Genomic DNA, 14170 nt, shown 5'->3' with positions numbered 1-14170 from the left:
ACACAGGGAAATAGCTCTCAAACATTACACCATGCTGTCTGTTATTAAGCCTCTTTAGAGTAGGAATTTCTGTCCTGTTCACCTTTATATCCCAAGCACATAATTAGGTCTGCATGTAGTAGGCCTCAATAAATATTTGTTAAATGAACTAATGGAATACTTAGGTGATACTGTACCTAAGCTACCTCACAAGTAGGGTATGTAGAATCTTAATAAAATTATTTTTACTATAATTTCCCATAGTCAATTTACTGAGCACCTATTAGTCTTCCCAGTAGTTACTATAAATCTCTCCATTATACATAAAGTTTACATTTCTGCGCTCAAGAGATCAATAATTATACTCCTTATGTATATTTGAAGATAATCATTCTTATATTCTCTTCTCACCAGGCTCTTCCAACTTCCCTACACGTTTCAACCCTTTGCTTAAGATTAATTACCCTTTGAACGTTTTTCCCACATCACAGTTCAATTCTGATACAAAAAAATCCTAATAAAGAATCAATTTTCCTTCTAGGATAGCAAACACATCCAGACCTACTATACCAACTATAACCAAATTTGCATACAATCCTATACTCAAAGTTAAAAAATTGAGTTAAAATCAATGACTGCAAAAAAGGAGTATGGATTATATCAGAATAGTCTTTTTCAAATTATATGCACTCCCAAGAGACACATGACCACTATTACTAAAGAAACATCTTAACCTTTAGTGCAGAAATAAAGTTTACTACCAAGGAAAGCTATTCTGTTTCAGCCTTGAGTTAATAATGTACCTTAATCTTAGATTTCCTTTGAGGCTAACTCTCCCTTTTCAAAAATTCTACAGTATTTCTTTAGAATTTCACACTTCCTAGATATAGCTTGAATTAAGTGTTTCGGCTTTAGAGTCACGAAAAGTCAAATCATGGCTCTGCCTTTTGTTGTCAGACTAGTTACATAATTTCTGAGTCTGAGTATATTCAGATGTAAATTAGCGAAGGAATAGAAATAAAACCTATCTCATATCTCTGTTCAATGAGCTAATCCCCGTGAAAAATTTAGGACAGTACCTGATACGCAGTAAACCACTTTAACTATCTCAACTTTGATTTCCCTACAAAACCTAGCACAGTGCTCTACATGTAAAAGGCACTTAGTTGTCAGTTTGACTAGATGGCTTTCAAAAGTCTGACATTAAAATGGTGACAAAATTCACACAATTTCCTCCATCGGCAGCCTAAAAGGTGCCATTTTCTGATGCCAGATGTATAGCTCTTTATAAACACTGCTCCATCACAACCAACCTACCAGAACCTGCAGTAAGGATTAAATGAGCTAATAAAGTACTTGGAACAATGCCTAGCACATTAGTGCTCTGTAAGTATTAGCTTTTATTACTGTTGCTGTAACATTAGTATAGCAGTAATAGTATTAGTGTTAAATGGCGTTAGTATTAGTAATAGTGGCAGCTATTATTATTACTATAATTATTACTACCAGGCTCTACATAATTTGTCCCTTTTTGACCTCTCTACAGATTCTAGTCTTCTTTATGATCAAATACTTCGTTACCTTGAAGCCTCTGCACTTGTTCCCTCTGCCTGGAATGCTTTTCCCCAGCTCCTTACATAACTGGCTCCTTTTCATTATCAGTCTCAGTTCAAGTGTTACCTCAAACTCTTTCCCCCCTCCTGGCCTCTCGCAGACCCTCTGTGGCTCATTACCCAATTCGAGTTTTCAATTACGTACGATAAATGCTATGAAGAAATCTCTCACTGTTTACGTTTGTAGTCCACTCACTAATACATAGTTTTCCCTTAGTATACTGCGGCATCCCAGTGCCGAGGATGGTAAGTGTTCAAATATTTTTTTAATAATGATAGCAAACACTAGGTACTTCCTATATACTAGGCATGGATATATATCCATGGACATTATATGTACTAACTCTTTTAATCCTCACAACAACACAAAGAGGTAAGTTTGGCACCATTTTTACAGAGGAAACTATGGCACAGAAAAATAACTTGTTTATGGCAGCAGTCAATGGTAACACTAGTGTATTCTTATTCCCATTTTACAATTGAGGAAATTTAGACTGCAAGTACCCTGTCACAAGTCACGAAGTATTAATAAGTAAACAAAGGCCCTGGGTAAAGAATCTTTACAAATACGATGCTAAAAGTTATCTTAATGGCCCTCAACCATAAAGAGATCAATGGCATTTGGATTTCCAAATAAATTCTGTCTATTGTAAGTTATTTGCATTCCTATTACTTAAAACCTTTTCAGAAAACAGAAGCCTACCGCATAAATAGAAACAAAAAAATTTTTTTACAAGAACAAATGTGTTTCTCTAGAAGTACTCTATCCACATATGCAATCTCCCCAATGGTGAAGACAAAACTGCAAATAGTTTAATAGGCGGGGCAAAAATGGAAAAGTGCTGCTGACATGTGGGAAGGGACCTCGGTTTTAATCCAGACTCTGCCAATTACTCAGTGACCTTGTACAAGTCACTTCAAACTTGCAGGATGATTTCCTCATTGGATGTGATTAGTTCAGAATTTAGAACAATCTTAATTAGCATGGAAGCTCCTTGAGGACAAAGGATTTTGGTCTAGTTCAAGTCACCTAGGTCGGTGACTGCACATAGCACACATTCATGGGTCTACTAAGTGAACCATCTCAAAATCACCTATATTCCTTTGTTTACTATATATTCACTGAACACCTTATTTGCTAGGTACTATGACAGACACACAACGAAATACTTTCAGGATACAAATACAAACACTAAGCCCCAATTTCTACCATCAAAGAGGCCAGATAAACAGCTAATTTCTCTTAAACCATGAGAAATGCTGAAATAAAGGTCTGTACAATATGCTCTGGAAGCAACCTCCAACCCAAGAGGCTACATATTTGCAACAAAACATCTAATTTAAGGACATATTCAAATCAGTTTAGTACAAAGTCTGAATGACTATTAATAAAATGAAAAGGCTACTCCTTGTAAAGCTGAAGAAAGATACTCAAAAACGCAAAGTACTGTTCCCACGTAAATCCATATGAAACTAGCTAAGTATCCTTCTCTTGAGATCAGAGTCAGGAATAAACCTTCCACCACTGATACAGAAAAGCCCTGGCAGTGCACACTGATCACTCATTACTAAAGTAAAAACGTGGGGTTTAAAGGATTTGAGATTCATCTCTGAAGTAAGACAAAATTTTACTCCTGCCAAAGTAAGGATTTTTGTGTGTGACAATTCAGAAACTAAAAGCCATTATATATATATATTTTTGCCCTAAAACCTTGAGCTCATTTTTTATACAATTTCATCTTGAGCTCTAGACAGTACTATACACTGCTCGTAACCTACACTGGTCTGTTTTAGTTTCAAATGCTGACAATGGCACAATTCAGAATGGGAGCTGAACATCTGAAATGACATTTTTCCCCATCCACGGAAAAAAAAAAAATGTATCAAAGATACATAAAGCTTAGTACCTCTTTTTCCTCAAAAACCACTGACTAAAGACTTTTCCAAGACACTTTCACTTTCCCAAATCTTAATTAGAAAATTCCATAGGCAATGAGACACCAGAAGAAGAAAGCTCACTGTACTCTTTAGGGCGAAGGCGTGAGCAGACACAGCGATTGAGGCTGCAGGCTCTGGAGCCTGACTGTCTGGGTTCAAGCCATTTCCAGGAGCCACAGTTTCACCTATGAGACCTTGTTCTTCTACTTCCTCAACCTATGCCAGTCTCAGTTTTCTCACCTGTAAAATGGACTTACGAGTAACTTAAGGTGGCTCTGGTCTGTGGCATGCAAAATGCGAAAAGCAACTACTCCGAAGGTCGGTTGTGAGGATTAAATGAGACAACTCTAAGTAAAGGGCTCGTTGGCATATAGAAGTAAGTGACAAACGGTGGCTGCTATTGTTATTATTCACAAATACGGGATACGGGATAAAAAGATTAGAGGAAAAGCCACAAGACATTAAGAGCAAGCGACGTACGGAAGGAACCGGGCAAAAGTAGAAACCTCCAAAGGGCCGCGTAGGGCGTGGAGAAGGCTGAGTCAGAAGTAGTGAGGGGTCTCAGGGAGTTAACTGCGGAGTGGAGAGGTGTCCGTAAGGCAAAGCGGGCCCGCGGAGGCGCGAGCCGAGAGGGAGGCTGTGGTGGGCCGAGGCGGAGGGGGCATGAGGCTGAGGAGGGGCCCCGAGGCGGGAATGTCTGGCCCGGCCTCCCGGCCGCAGCCGCCAGAAGCGCTGGGGCCGCGAAAACCACAAGGAGCTCCCCGAGAACACGCAGGAGGCCGCGGCCCAGTCCCAGCCCGGCTCTCTCATTCAAGCCACCTTCCCCTTCCCCCTTCTCCAACCCCATGCGGTCCTGGCCCCGAGCCGCCGCGGCTCCTCTGCCCACCCTCCACCCCTCATCTTCGCGCGGCGGGCCCATCCCGGGACTCCAGCATGCTGAGAAGTAATAAAGAGCGGGGCCCCTTACCTGAGCTCCCCCGGGTTGAATCGCTCACCGTCCCCCCCGTCCCCGCCACGCTCCGCCATTACAGAGGGCCGCGTTCATCCACCCGCCGACTCGACGTCCACTATTGGCCGGACGGATCATCAATCCCGTGCGAGAGAGGCGGAGACATTAGGGATCTGTGAAATGATTGGTGATACTTTCCATCAATCCTAGAGCTGAGGGCGGCATCTGCCTTACTATTGGTGAAAGCGCCCGCCGACTTTGAAAGCGGTAAGGAGACAGCCGGTTGATTGGTCGCCCGGAGGCTTTATGGGAAATGAGACTTAAGCAACGAGGAACTGCGGGCGCCCTCTGGTGGTAGGCAAAACTAGGTCCTCCCACGTACTGACGGCCTGCGGTAGCCACGTGTCTGCCGGCTTCCAGGAAAACCAGTTGTGGAGCCATATTGGCCACATACTGGCGATATTGGTTCAGTCCGAGACCATTTCTATTGCGTGAGCCAATTAAAAATCGACCTGAGTCATGCCTAGACCAATCACAGAGTTGCTGTGAAAATGAGCTATTTCCCAACTCTTCAGAACAAGGAGTCTTAAACCATTACCAGATTATAGCCACGTTATTAAATAATAAATTAGTTAACTACTGTGTTTCCCCGAAAATAAGATCTAACCAGAAAATAAGCCCTAACATGATTTTTCAGGATGAAATCCCCTGAACATGAATCTTAATGTGTCTTTTGGAGCAAAACTTAATATAAGACCCGGGCTTATTTTCAGGGAAACACGGTACAAGAATACCTCCTAAATTATATTAAATAATTAGTTGTAGGCTGATGAGTGTTAAAAGTTGGTGCATTAAGATAAGTTGGGGAACATAAGCCTCTTCATCACAATTTACAGTTTAAAGCATCTGTTCTTCAATTTTAAAATACACTTGTCTCAAATTAGCACACCCTAATACCCAGAAGGAATTCTGAATATTTATTTCTTATTAAAGGAAAAAAAAAACACAAAAAATACTTTAGGCTCTGGGGTTTCAAAGGCACAATGAAGATAAACCTTATTAAGTTGCTCAAAATATTAAAATAAATTTACTCAGACCTAACTATAAATACTGGGAACTATCTTAAGTACTTTGCACGCATTCTGTCGTTTAGACCTCAAAAACACTGAGACGTGGGTACTATGAATGGCCATAGTTTATAAATGCGACTGAGGCACAGAAAAGTAACTTGTCCAAGTTCACGTGGCTTGTAAATGGCAGACAAGGCAATAATAACAGCAAAGCCTTATTTCTAAACATCCTGAGCCAAGAAAATTGGCAACATACATCCATACAAAAACTCATACACAAATGTTCATAGCAGCATTATTCTTAATAGCCAAACGTGGAATCAACCCAAACATCAAATCAACTGATGAGTGAATAAAGAAACATGGTATATCCATACAAAGGAATATTATTCAGCCATAAAATGTGATGAAGCACCACTACATGCTTTAACATGGATGAACCTTGAAAACATTATGCAAAGTGAGAAGCCAGACACAAAAAGATACATATTGTGTTATTCCATTTCCATGAAGTGTCCAGAATAGGCAAATCCCCAGAGACAGAAAGTAGATCAGTGGTTTCCAGGAGAAGGAGAGAGTGATAGCTAATGGGTATGGGATTTCTGTGGGGTTGATGAAAATGTTCTGAAGTTAGATAGTGGTGATGATTGCACAAGTTGGTGAATATACTAAAACTCATTGCATTATACACTTTAAAATGTGAATTTTATTGTATGTGAATTATAATTCAGTAAATACAATGTTATGCTGAATCCCAGTTAAATATTCAAAATCAATTAAATGTGACAAAATATGATAAGAACTGAACACAGTTTTGAGCATAAGAAATTGGAGAAGGAAAAGATGATTGAAATTTCATTAAATATATGACATTTGAAAAACCGGAGTCTGATTAAGAGTGGGAGGTTAAATCCCTTTTTTCAACATCAGCATGCATCCCCAAGTACTGCCAAACTACTCAAAAAATAATACTGGTATTGAAGCTCATAAAAAACTAATCCCCAGTGCTGGAAAAAAAAATTCAAAATGGATCCCTTATAGAAATCCTGTCAAAGGCATACATAAAAGATGAAAACAGTCAGTTTGAATGAATGAAAGAAACTCCTTGCAGATGTAATAAAAGTTTTATTATTTGATAATTGCATTGTGTTTGTATATCTATATATATTTTAAGATATTTATATCTTGTATTATTTTTATATAGAGCAGGCTTGTATACATGTGACTATGTATATGCATATGATTATATACATATATAGAAAATCATTTCAGTGTTTCATTGCTGTAGTTTACTCACATAAACATATCCTTGAAATTCAGTACTCAATAGCTATATAAAAATACCGCAAATATCTAATCTGAGCTGTGTCTACAGTGAACCATTTTATTGAATCAACGTGAAGAAAATAATTAAAGAGACTCAATGTATAATATCTTTTAAAAAACCAAATGGATTTTCCTGTCATCAAAGCTTGATATATCTCAGGGTACTAAAAATGTGCATAGCTATAGAGAACAGAAAAACAAATACTGTCCTTGCCCAATTGACGGCAATTGAATTATAGACCCCAAAACTTAGTATACCAAGTGAGGTAAAGAAACAGGGTTGGCTTAAGACAAATTAATATCATCAAGGCTCTAAGTCCTGGCTATGAAGTCACTCCTCAGAAGTGACTCTTGAGAAGAGGTTCCAATGCTGAATCAGGCTTTTCTTTTTAATAACTACCATTTTTGAACACCTATCTTAAACCCATGGTAGATATTTTGCACACACTCTTTTTAATACCCTTAACGGCCCTTTAAGGCACACATATTGTCCCGCATTTTACATATGGGGAAGCTGAGGCTCAGAGACATTACATAACTGGTGCAAATTGGCATTCACACCGGTAATAAGAGGTGAAGCTAGGATTCAAGGGCAGGTGTATCTCACACCAAAGCCAATTGGGGACAGCTAAATCCCTGTCTCACTCAAGCCAGAAAGGTAGCATAGCTAATGTATCATTTCTTTCTCTTTTCTGTAGACTGTAAATACTTTTAAAAGACTCTCTACTTTCCTCACCGAATCTCCAGCCCCTAGTGAAGTATGCATGCACATGTAAGGCCAGCACTGTCGACTGTACTGTGCAGCTATATTACTCCTTACTGGATATATTGGTCTTTGAAACATTTAAAGAGATCTCAGAAATGGAAAATGCCTGACCAGATACACCTGCTGGCTGCCTCACAGGCAGTTTGGGTAGCAGTTGTTAACAGCTTTGGAATTAATGAGATGAGGAGTCTAGTCCTGCCTCTACTAACTAATGGCTGTGTAATCCTGGGCAAGCAAGTTACTTGATTTCTCATAGCTTCAGCTTCTTTATTTGTTTCACTCTCAACACTTAGGAGATTCCAAGAGTTCAGGGAGCTGTAAGCCAGGCATTGTGGATAAAGACCAAATATATATGAGAAATATATTTTGCTCATCTTGTCAGACAAACTCAAAAAAAGTCTGGAGGCTTTGCTAGAAATACATGATAGAGATTTATTCAAGGGTCTTATAGTTTGCAAAGTGGGAACACAGCTAGACAAAAACCCAGGAGTGTTCCAAAGATGAAAGAAAAAAGTTCTTATAATAAACAGTACATTCTTGAAAATTATCAGTCTTGCATTCTTAGTCCTAGCATTAGTCCAAGACAGGTATCAGTCAGATGTCAGGCAGTCTGGATGATGGATGCCAGGTGGTCCAGAAGATAGGTGGCAGGATGTCTGGTAACTTCCTGGTTGTCTGGATAATGGATGTCATGTGGATGTATATGTGAGTCCTTCACATACACTAGATAACTAGAGGGTTAAATAGAGGGTTACCTGGAGGTCCAGATGTATATCCAGGCATTGATGCAGGACTGGAAAATTCAAAAAAGTTTAAGTTCCCAGGCTAGTTAGAAAAAGAATGGAGTCTTTCTTCATGCGACAGCTGAACTTCATATTGTTAATAATTTTAACAGTTTGGTTAAAATGACTCCATTTTATATATTCACCATCTTCACTCTTTCTTCGATCTGAATGACCAAATACATATTGCTTATAAACCACAATATCACAGGTTGAACTTAGTGACTCTACCTAACAGAGGTGACACTTCCAGTGGAGAATCCTGGCAGATGCCATATTAACCAAGTGATCGAGGTTAGCATCTTCAGGAATGGCATGCACCCCGGATAGGATGTGATAAGAAGGGCTCTTCACCTCTGTGGTATTCTTCCCCAAAATCCATAACCTCTGTCTAACCCTGAGGAAACATTAAGCAAACACAAATTGAGGGACATTCTATAAATTATCTGATCAATACTCTTCAAAAGTGTCTAAGTCGTGAAAGACAGGTTAAGATTGAGCAGCTGTCACAGATTTAAAGCAGCAAAGGAAATATGACAACTAATGCAATTGGGTATCGTGGATTGCATCTGGGAAGAGGAAAAGGACACTAGTGGGGAAAACCGAGGAAATCTGAATAAAATATAGTTAGTTTACTTACTATCGTACCACTTAGCTTTGATAAATGTACCATGGCTAAGTAATATGTTAACACTAAGGGAAGCTGGGTGCAGAGTATCTCTGTACTAACTTTGCAACTCTTCTGTAAGTCCAAAATCATTAAAAAATAAGGCATTTTTTAGATATGTTTTAAGCTTCCAGATAGCTAGCAATCCATGATGCAAATAATAGAAGGTGGGAACCACAGCCATATTATAATGTATGACTTAGTCTGTCCATCGACAAGATAAGCGGATTAGACAAGCTGCTCGTCCCATTGATAAAAGCAAGCAGCACACAGGGGTACCCCTAGAAAAGGCAGCCACAGGAGCACCAAACGAGCTCCCGATGTACCCTTGACCTTGGGAAATACATGAGGTTAAGGATTGCAATCCTAGCTTCACAGTCCCCCAAATAGATTTTGCTGGCAAAATAAGGCTGCACCCAAAGTCAAGGACATTCACTTTTAACTGAGCACATAAAGACCCATCTCCATAAACCAGAATGCAAATTTATTAATTTACAAAAAATAAAATTACAACTGTCACGTGGACCATACATTTCCCTCCTCTCTGGGCAAACTTACAGAGTAAGTAAAATTATCAGAAAGCAGCTAAATCTGATTGGAAGTAGAACAAGGGCAATCAATTACTGGATTTGAATTTTTAATGTCACTGAGTCATGAGAACCTGATGATTCTCTATTCCAAATAAAGATATACCTTCCACTTAGACCATCTGTGCCTACCCTTGCATTGGGGAACTCTCTGCCCTACCCAGAACCTCTTCCTATTTCTCTAGCTAGAAGAAAATTCAAAAAGAAACTTGTTCTTTTCTATTCTGCTTTACAGGAAACAAACAGAAAGGAAGTCATTTTTATTACTGACGCCACTGGCTGACTCAATCAACAATGAATGGTTGATGGGCTCATGAATTTGCAAACCCTTAAGATAATTCCATGAACCACCTGGGATTTCTGAGCCAGAAAGTAGAGTACACTGCTCTAGGCTGACCTTCTGTGTTTTGTTGCCACATTTTTTCCCAATAGAACACCATATGATTACTTAGGTTTCCACTTATTAAATGATAATCACATTCCCTAAGATTACGCTAATTTGGATTTGTTCTGGAATAATCAACCACACATTTGTAATCTCTTGGTCTATTAATATAGATGACTATATCTAAGTCCATTGTGTGTGCATTTTACTAGTTTCACTTAACTCTCAGGAACTTTGGATTTGTCCCAAAATACATAATAACACATTTACAGTCTCTTGGTTTATTAACATAAGCAGTTAATCATATCCCTTGTGTAAAGTCAACACTATTCTTCTACTGAAGTGGGCTGCAGGGCTCTCTCTTTTCTTCTTTTATCAAAAACAATTATGTATTTTATAGTTCATTTTAACTCTAAAATCGCACTATTAACTTTTTTTCTGTTTCTCAAAATTAAAACAAGAACAACAATATCTCAGGAACCCTTATGCAAAGGTGATATTTATGATGCAGTTATAATGCAATTATTTCAAATACTATCTTTCATATACAATTTCCCCAAAATTATCACCTGGAGAAATTACAAAAGACGTTGATTAAAGAGCTGAAAGGACTCTTTCAGATCATCTCGTCCAATATTCTTTGTCTGCAGATGAGGAAATAGAGACCCTGAGAGTTCGATTATTAACTTTCTCACAGTCACATACGCGGTTAGTGGCAGAGACAGGACTAGAACCTCACTTAAATCTGATTGAAAGCTCTCTTAAAATTTACAAAACTCCACATCTGCGGTGTCATTAAGTACCACACCAGCCTCCGGATGGGATGAGGTAATAATTTTGTATTGCTATAGCAATAACTCACCATTTTAGACGTTACTTCTTCATTACAAAAATGTATCAGATCAAGCGTTCCAATTGGGTGTTCAGAGATAGTTTATTTGTCCATTTGGCAAATCCATTTAATTGTCCATCTGGCAAACATTTAATGAACATCGATATTGTGCCAGGAACTATCATAGCTGCTAAAGACACAAAAGTCGCTGTCATGGAGTACATAATCTAGAAGAGAAAGTAGATAAATCAAATCTTAGCCAAGACAAATGACTAGTAGTTACTGAGTGAGTAGCATATGCAGGCATTTAACATGGAACTTTTCATTTAATTCCTCATGACCACTATATACAGTAGCTACATGTTGTCCCCTCTCCACAGATGAAGTAACCAAGGATTATACAAGTTACCAGAGAGCAGACCCTTCTCTGCACGGTGTCCAGGTCCTTGGCACCTCGAGCAAAGAATTGAACGAGACATAAAAATACAGTGGTGAAAGAGCAGTTTATTAGAAGTGAGAGTACGTGCCAAAGAGACAGGAGCGGGCCCGAGCAAAATGGTGTGGCTCAAAAGGTGCTGACTGTCAAGGACTTGAAGTTTTCATTTCCTTTTCTTCTAGAATGGGCTACTCCTCTGTGATTATGGGGCTGCTTGATTGATACTTGTGATCAACAATGGCTAATGGTTATGGTAAACAAGGGCAAGTTTGGGCAGAGAAGGGAGGTCTTTCGGGCGGTTATTTCCTGTAGACCATGTTGGAAGTGCAGGAATGTTACCTGACGTGTTTGCGCATCTCGGAGATCCAATTCCTATCTCTAACTACCTGCTTTATGTCCCCCTTGAGAGACGTGATCCCCCTAAGTCTCTAAGGGAAGTTGAGGGACAGGAGATCTCTTTTTCTGTATTTGCTTCCTGCTGAATGTGGCCGTTGTCCCTACCTATTGGGGATTCGTGGGACTCTCAACCTATCTGACCTTAGATGAGGGGAAAGGGTCTTGAGATCCGCCTGGAGGACCATGTTGACCTCTTTGGTCGGGAGGTACTGGAAGTCTTGTTGGGCTATCAGTTGTATCCCCACAGCCCCTAGATGAGGAGAGATAGATTTTAGTTAATAGAGTTAATAAAACAGTTGGTCCAAGAAGCAGGACTCGAAGCCATTGACGCAGGGTGACTACGTAATGAAAATGTGTTCAATTTCATGGAGCCTCTGGTCTTTCTTTTGGTTTAACCGGTTATTCAGTTATTATTCACCTGGAAGCTAGGTCTGGAAAGAACACTGTGCTACAATGACCATAGTCAACAGACAGTAATCACAAGCTTTAGGGTAATTATCTAAAGCAGTGGGTAGGCGATTTCTATGATTCACGTTAAAAACAATCTATTGTTTATGATTAAGAAACTGATTTGAAAACTGATTATAACCAGGGGCTATGGAGCTAAAACACTAGGGAAAAGGAGACTTAGAGTTTCTATAGTGAGAAGCCCTTTCATTTGGCCTGTATCATAAAGGTTAAGCAAGTTGCCTAAACTCATACCAATTCAATGGAACAGACAGGCAGTTCCACCCTGCTGCATTTACTCTGAATCTTTATGCCATACTGCTAGAAATTCAAGCAGAAACACAGGAGTGACTGTTTGGAAAGAGACTCCACTGTGGAGGTGGCACCTGAGAAAGCAAACAAGGGCCAGGAAAAGATGCATTAGGGACAACATTTTGGAATTGATTTTAGGAACTATACAACTAAAGTTCTAGGAGATGAGACTAGAAAAATGGGTGGAGTTACAGTTTATTCTGTAGGTGATAAGAAGTTACTATTTAAGGATTTCAAATGGAGGAGTGACAGGAACAGCTTTGTTTTTAAAACGATCTGACTACAGTGAGAATGATACATTAGAAGAGAGCAAGCTTGCAGTTAGAGAGACAGGAGAAGGCTGCTGAGATTGACCAAGATGAGTCCTTGAGCTAAGACAATGACAGTGAGACTGGAGAAGAGGGTAAAGGTCAAGAGCTATTTAAAAGGCAGAACAACAACACTAGATGATTGATTGGATTTGAGTGTGGGGCAAATTTTAGGCAACATTAAGATTTCTTACTTGGGCAGCCTGGGTTAATACATAGGGTTATGGGGTTAGCCAACGTTACAGATTAGGCTTGTAGTTATAATCACAGACAAATATTCTAAGTAGACTTGTTCTGCTTTTGGACTTTGGTTTACTCTATATCATATCCAAATTCTCTTACGAATGAACTCCACTATCACCAGATACTACAGGATTTTTAGAACAAAATAGAAAATGGAAGCATGTGTAGACAATGATTTATCCACATACCAGTCACTTGCATTAGAACATCAAAACGTCATGAGCCTTGAATTAGGAAGTTTCTAGAACATGCCAAGTTCCTTTATGCAGAAGAATTAGTTAGGCCAAAGCAAACAACAAAGCAAATCATTATTAGTGGAATGACGCATTCATTCAAGAATGCTCACAGCCCTTTCTAATTCATACCAGTCCTATACTAAGAAATGGAAACAGTAGAATAGCACCCAACTCCTGCCCTTAAGGAACTTATGTTCTAATGAGGAAGAGTAAGAAGCAAAAAGTGCAGCACAGGTGATAAGATCTCAATCAGGGATTAGCCTAGAAGAGGGGCAGGAGACAGCCTCGTGGGCAGTGAGCCCCTCTTCGAGGTCAGGCCTGCTCCCCTAGAGGAAGCATGTTAGGCACAGATGATGTGTGAGGACATTTCAGGTGGCAGAAGGTCATGGATGGAAGAAGGACATTTTGACTCACCTCATCATTCTGTTCCAGAGGATGTTTGGCCCTGCAATGTCAAGGCATAAGCAGTCAGTCAGTATACACGGAGAGCCAGCCACAGCTTCTCAGTGACAGGCTGGTTTGAATCCTGGATCTGCCTCTCGGCAGTGATGTGATTTGGGACAATTCATATTCAGTCTTTGTGCTGCAGTTTCCCCATCTTAAAATGGAAATAATAATTACATACCTGCAAAGAATTATTGTGAACGTTAAGTTAATGTAAGGCCACTTAAAGTGTTTAGGACTTACAGTAAGTGCTCAATAAACATTAGCTATTACCATTACTATAATTTTTCTTCTTATTATTTTGTATCTCCTTTTGCTGTCTTTATCTCTCCATGTCTGAATCTTTGTCTGTTTTACATAGCTCTCTCTGTTACATGAAATGATCTCAATTTTCTCACTGGTTAGCTAAGAGATAAATACAAGCAAACATTAGTCTGCCATCCAACTCATAATG

At 39.3% G+C, this 14170-nt stretch overlaps 1 protein-coding gene and 1 long non-coding RNA gene across 12 annotated transcripts in view; both read right to left on the bottom strand.

The window, feature by feature from the left end:
• The window catches only part of TCERG1 (transcription elongation regulator 1), a 54600-nt gene extending 50002 nt beyond the window's left edge, over positions 1-4598 (bottom strand). For all 11 annotated transcript variants that reach the window (XR_004421948.1, XR_004421947.1, XR_004421949.1 and 8 more), the window contains exon 1: positions 4498-4598. Coding sequence is in view for 6 of the 11 variants with exons in the window: in XM_033096273.1 (XP_032952164.1) it covers positions 4498-4556 (59 nt within the window). In the remaining 5 variants the exon portion in view is untranslated. The remainder of the gene's footprint in view (positions 1-4497) is intronic.
• A 3399-nt stretch (positions 4599-7997) lies between these two features.
• LOC117016924 (uncharacterized) lies at positions 7998-13888 on the bottom strand. Its single transcript, XR_004421996.1, has 3 exons — positions 13687-13888; positions 10925-11121; positions 7998-8820 (listed from the first exon to the last, which is right to left on the bottom strand). It is a non-coding gene; the product is annotated as an uncharacterized LOC117016924 (long non-coding RNA).
• Between the last annotated feature and the right edge of the window lie 282 nt (positions 13889-14170).

This window comes from Rhinolophus ferrumequinum, chromosome 24, assembly GCF_004115265.2.
Source record: "Rhinolophus ferrumequinum isolate MPI-CBG mRhiFer1 chromosome 24, mRhiFer1_v1.p, whole genome shotgun sequence".
Taxonomy (NCBI): Eukaryota; Metazoa; Chordata; class Mammalia; order Chiroptera; family Rhinolophidae; genus Rhinolophus; species Rhinolophus ferrumequinum.
Note: the sequence above shows the minus strand (reverse complement) of the source record. Positions and strands in the feature narration are given on the sequence as shown.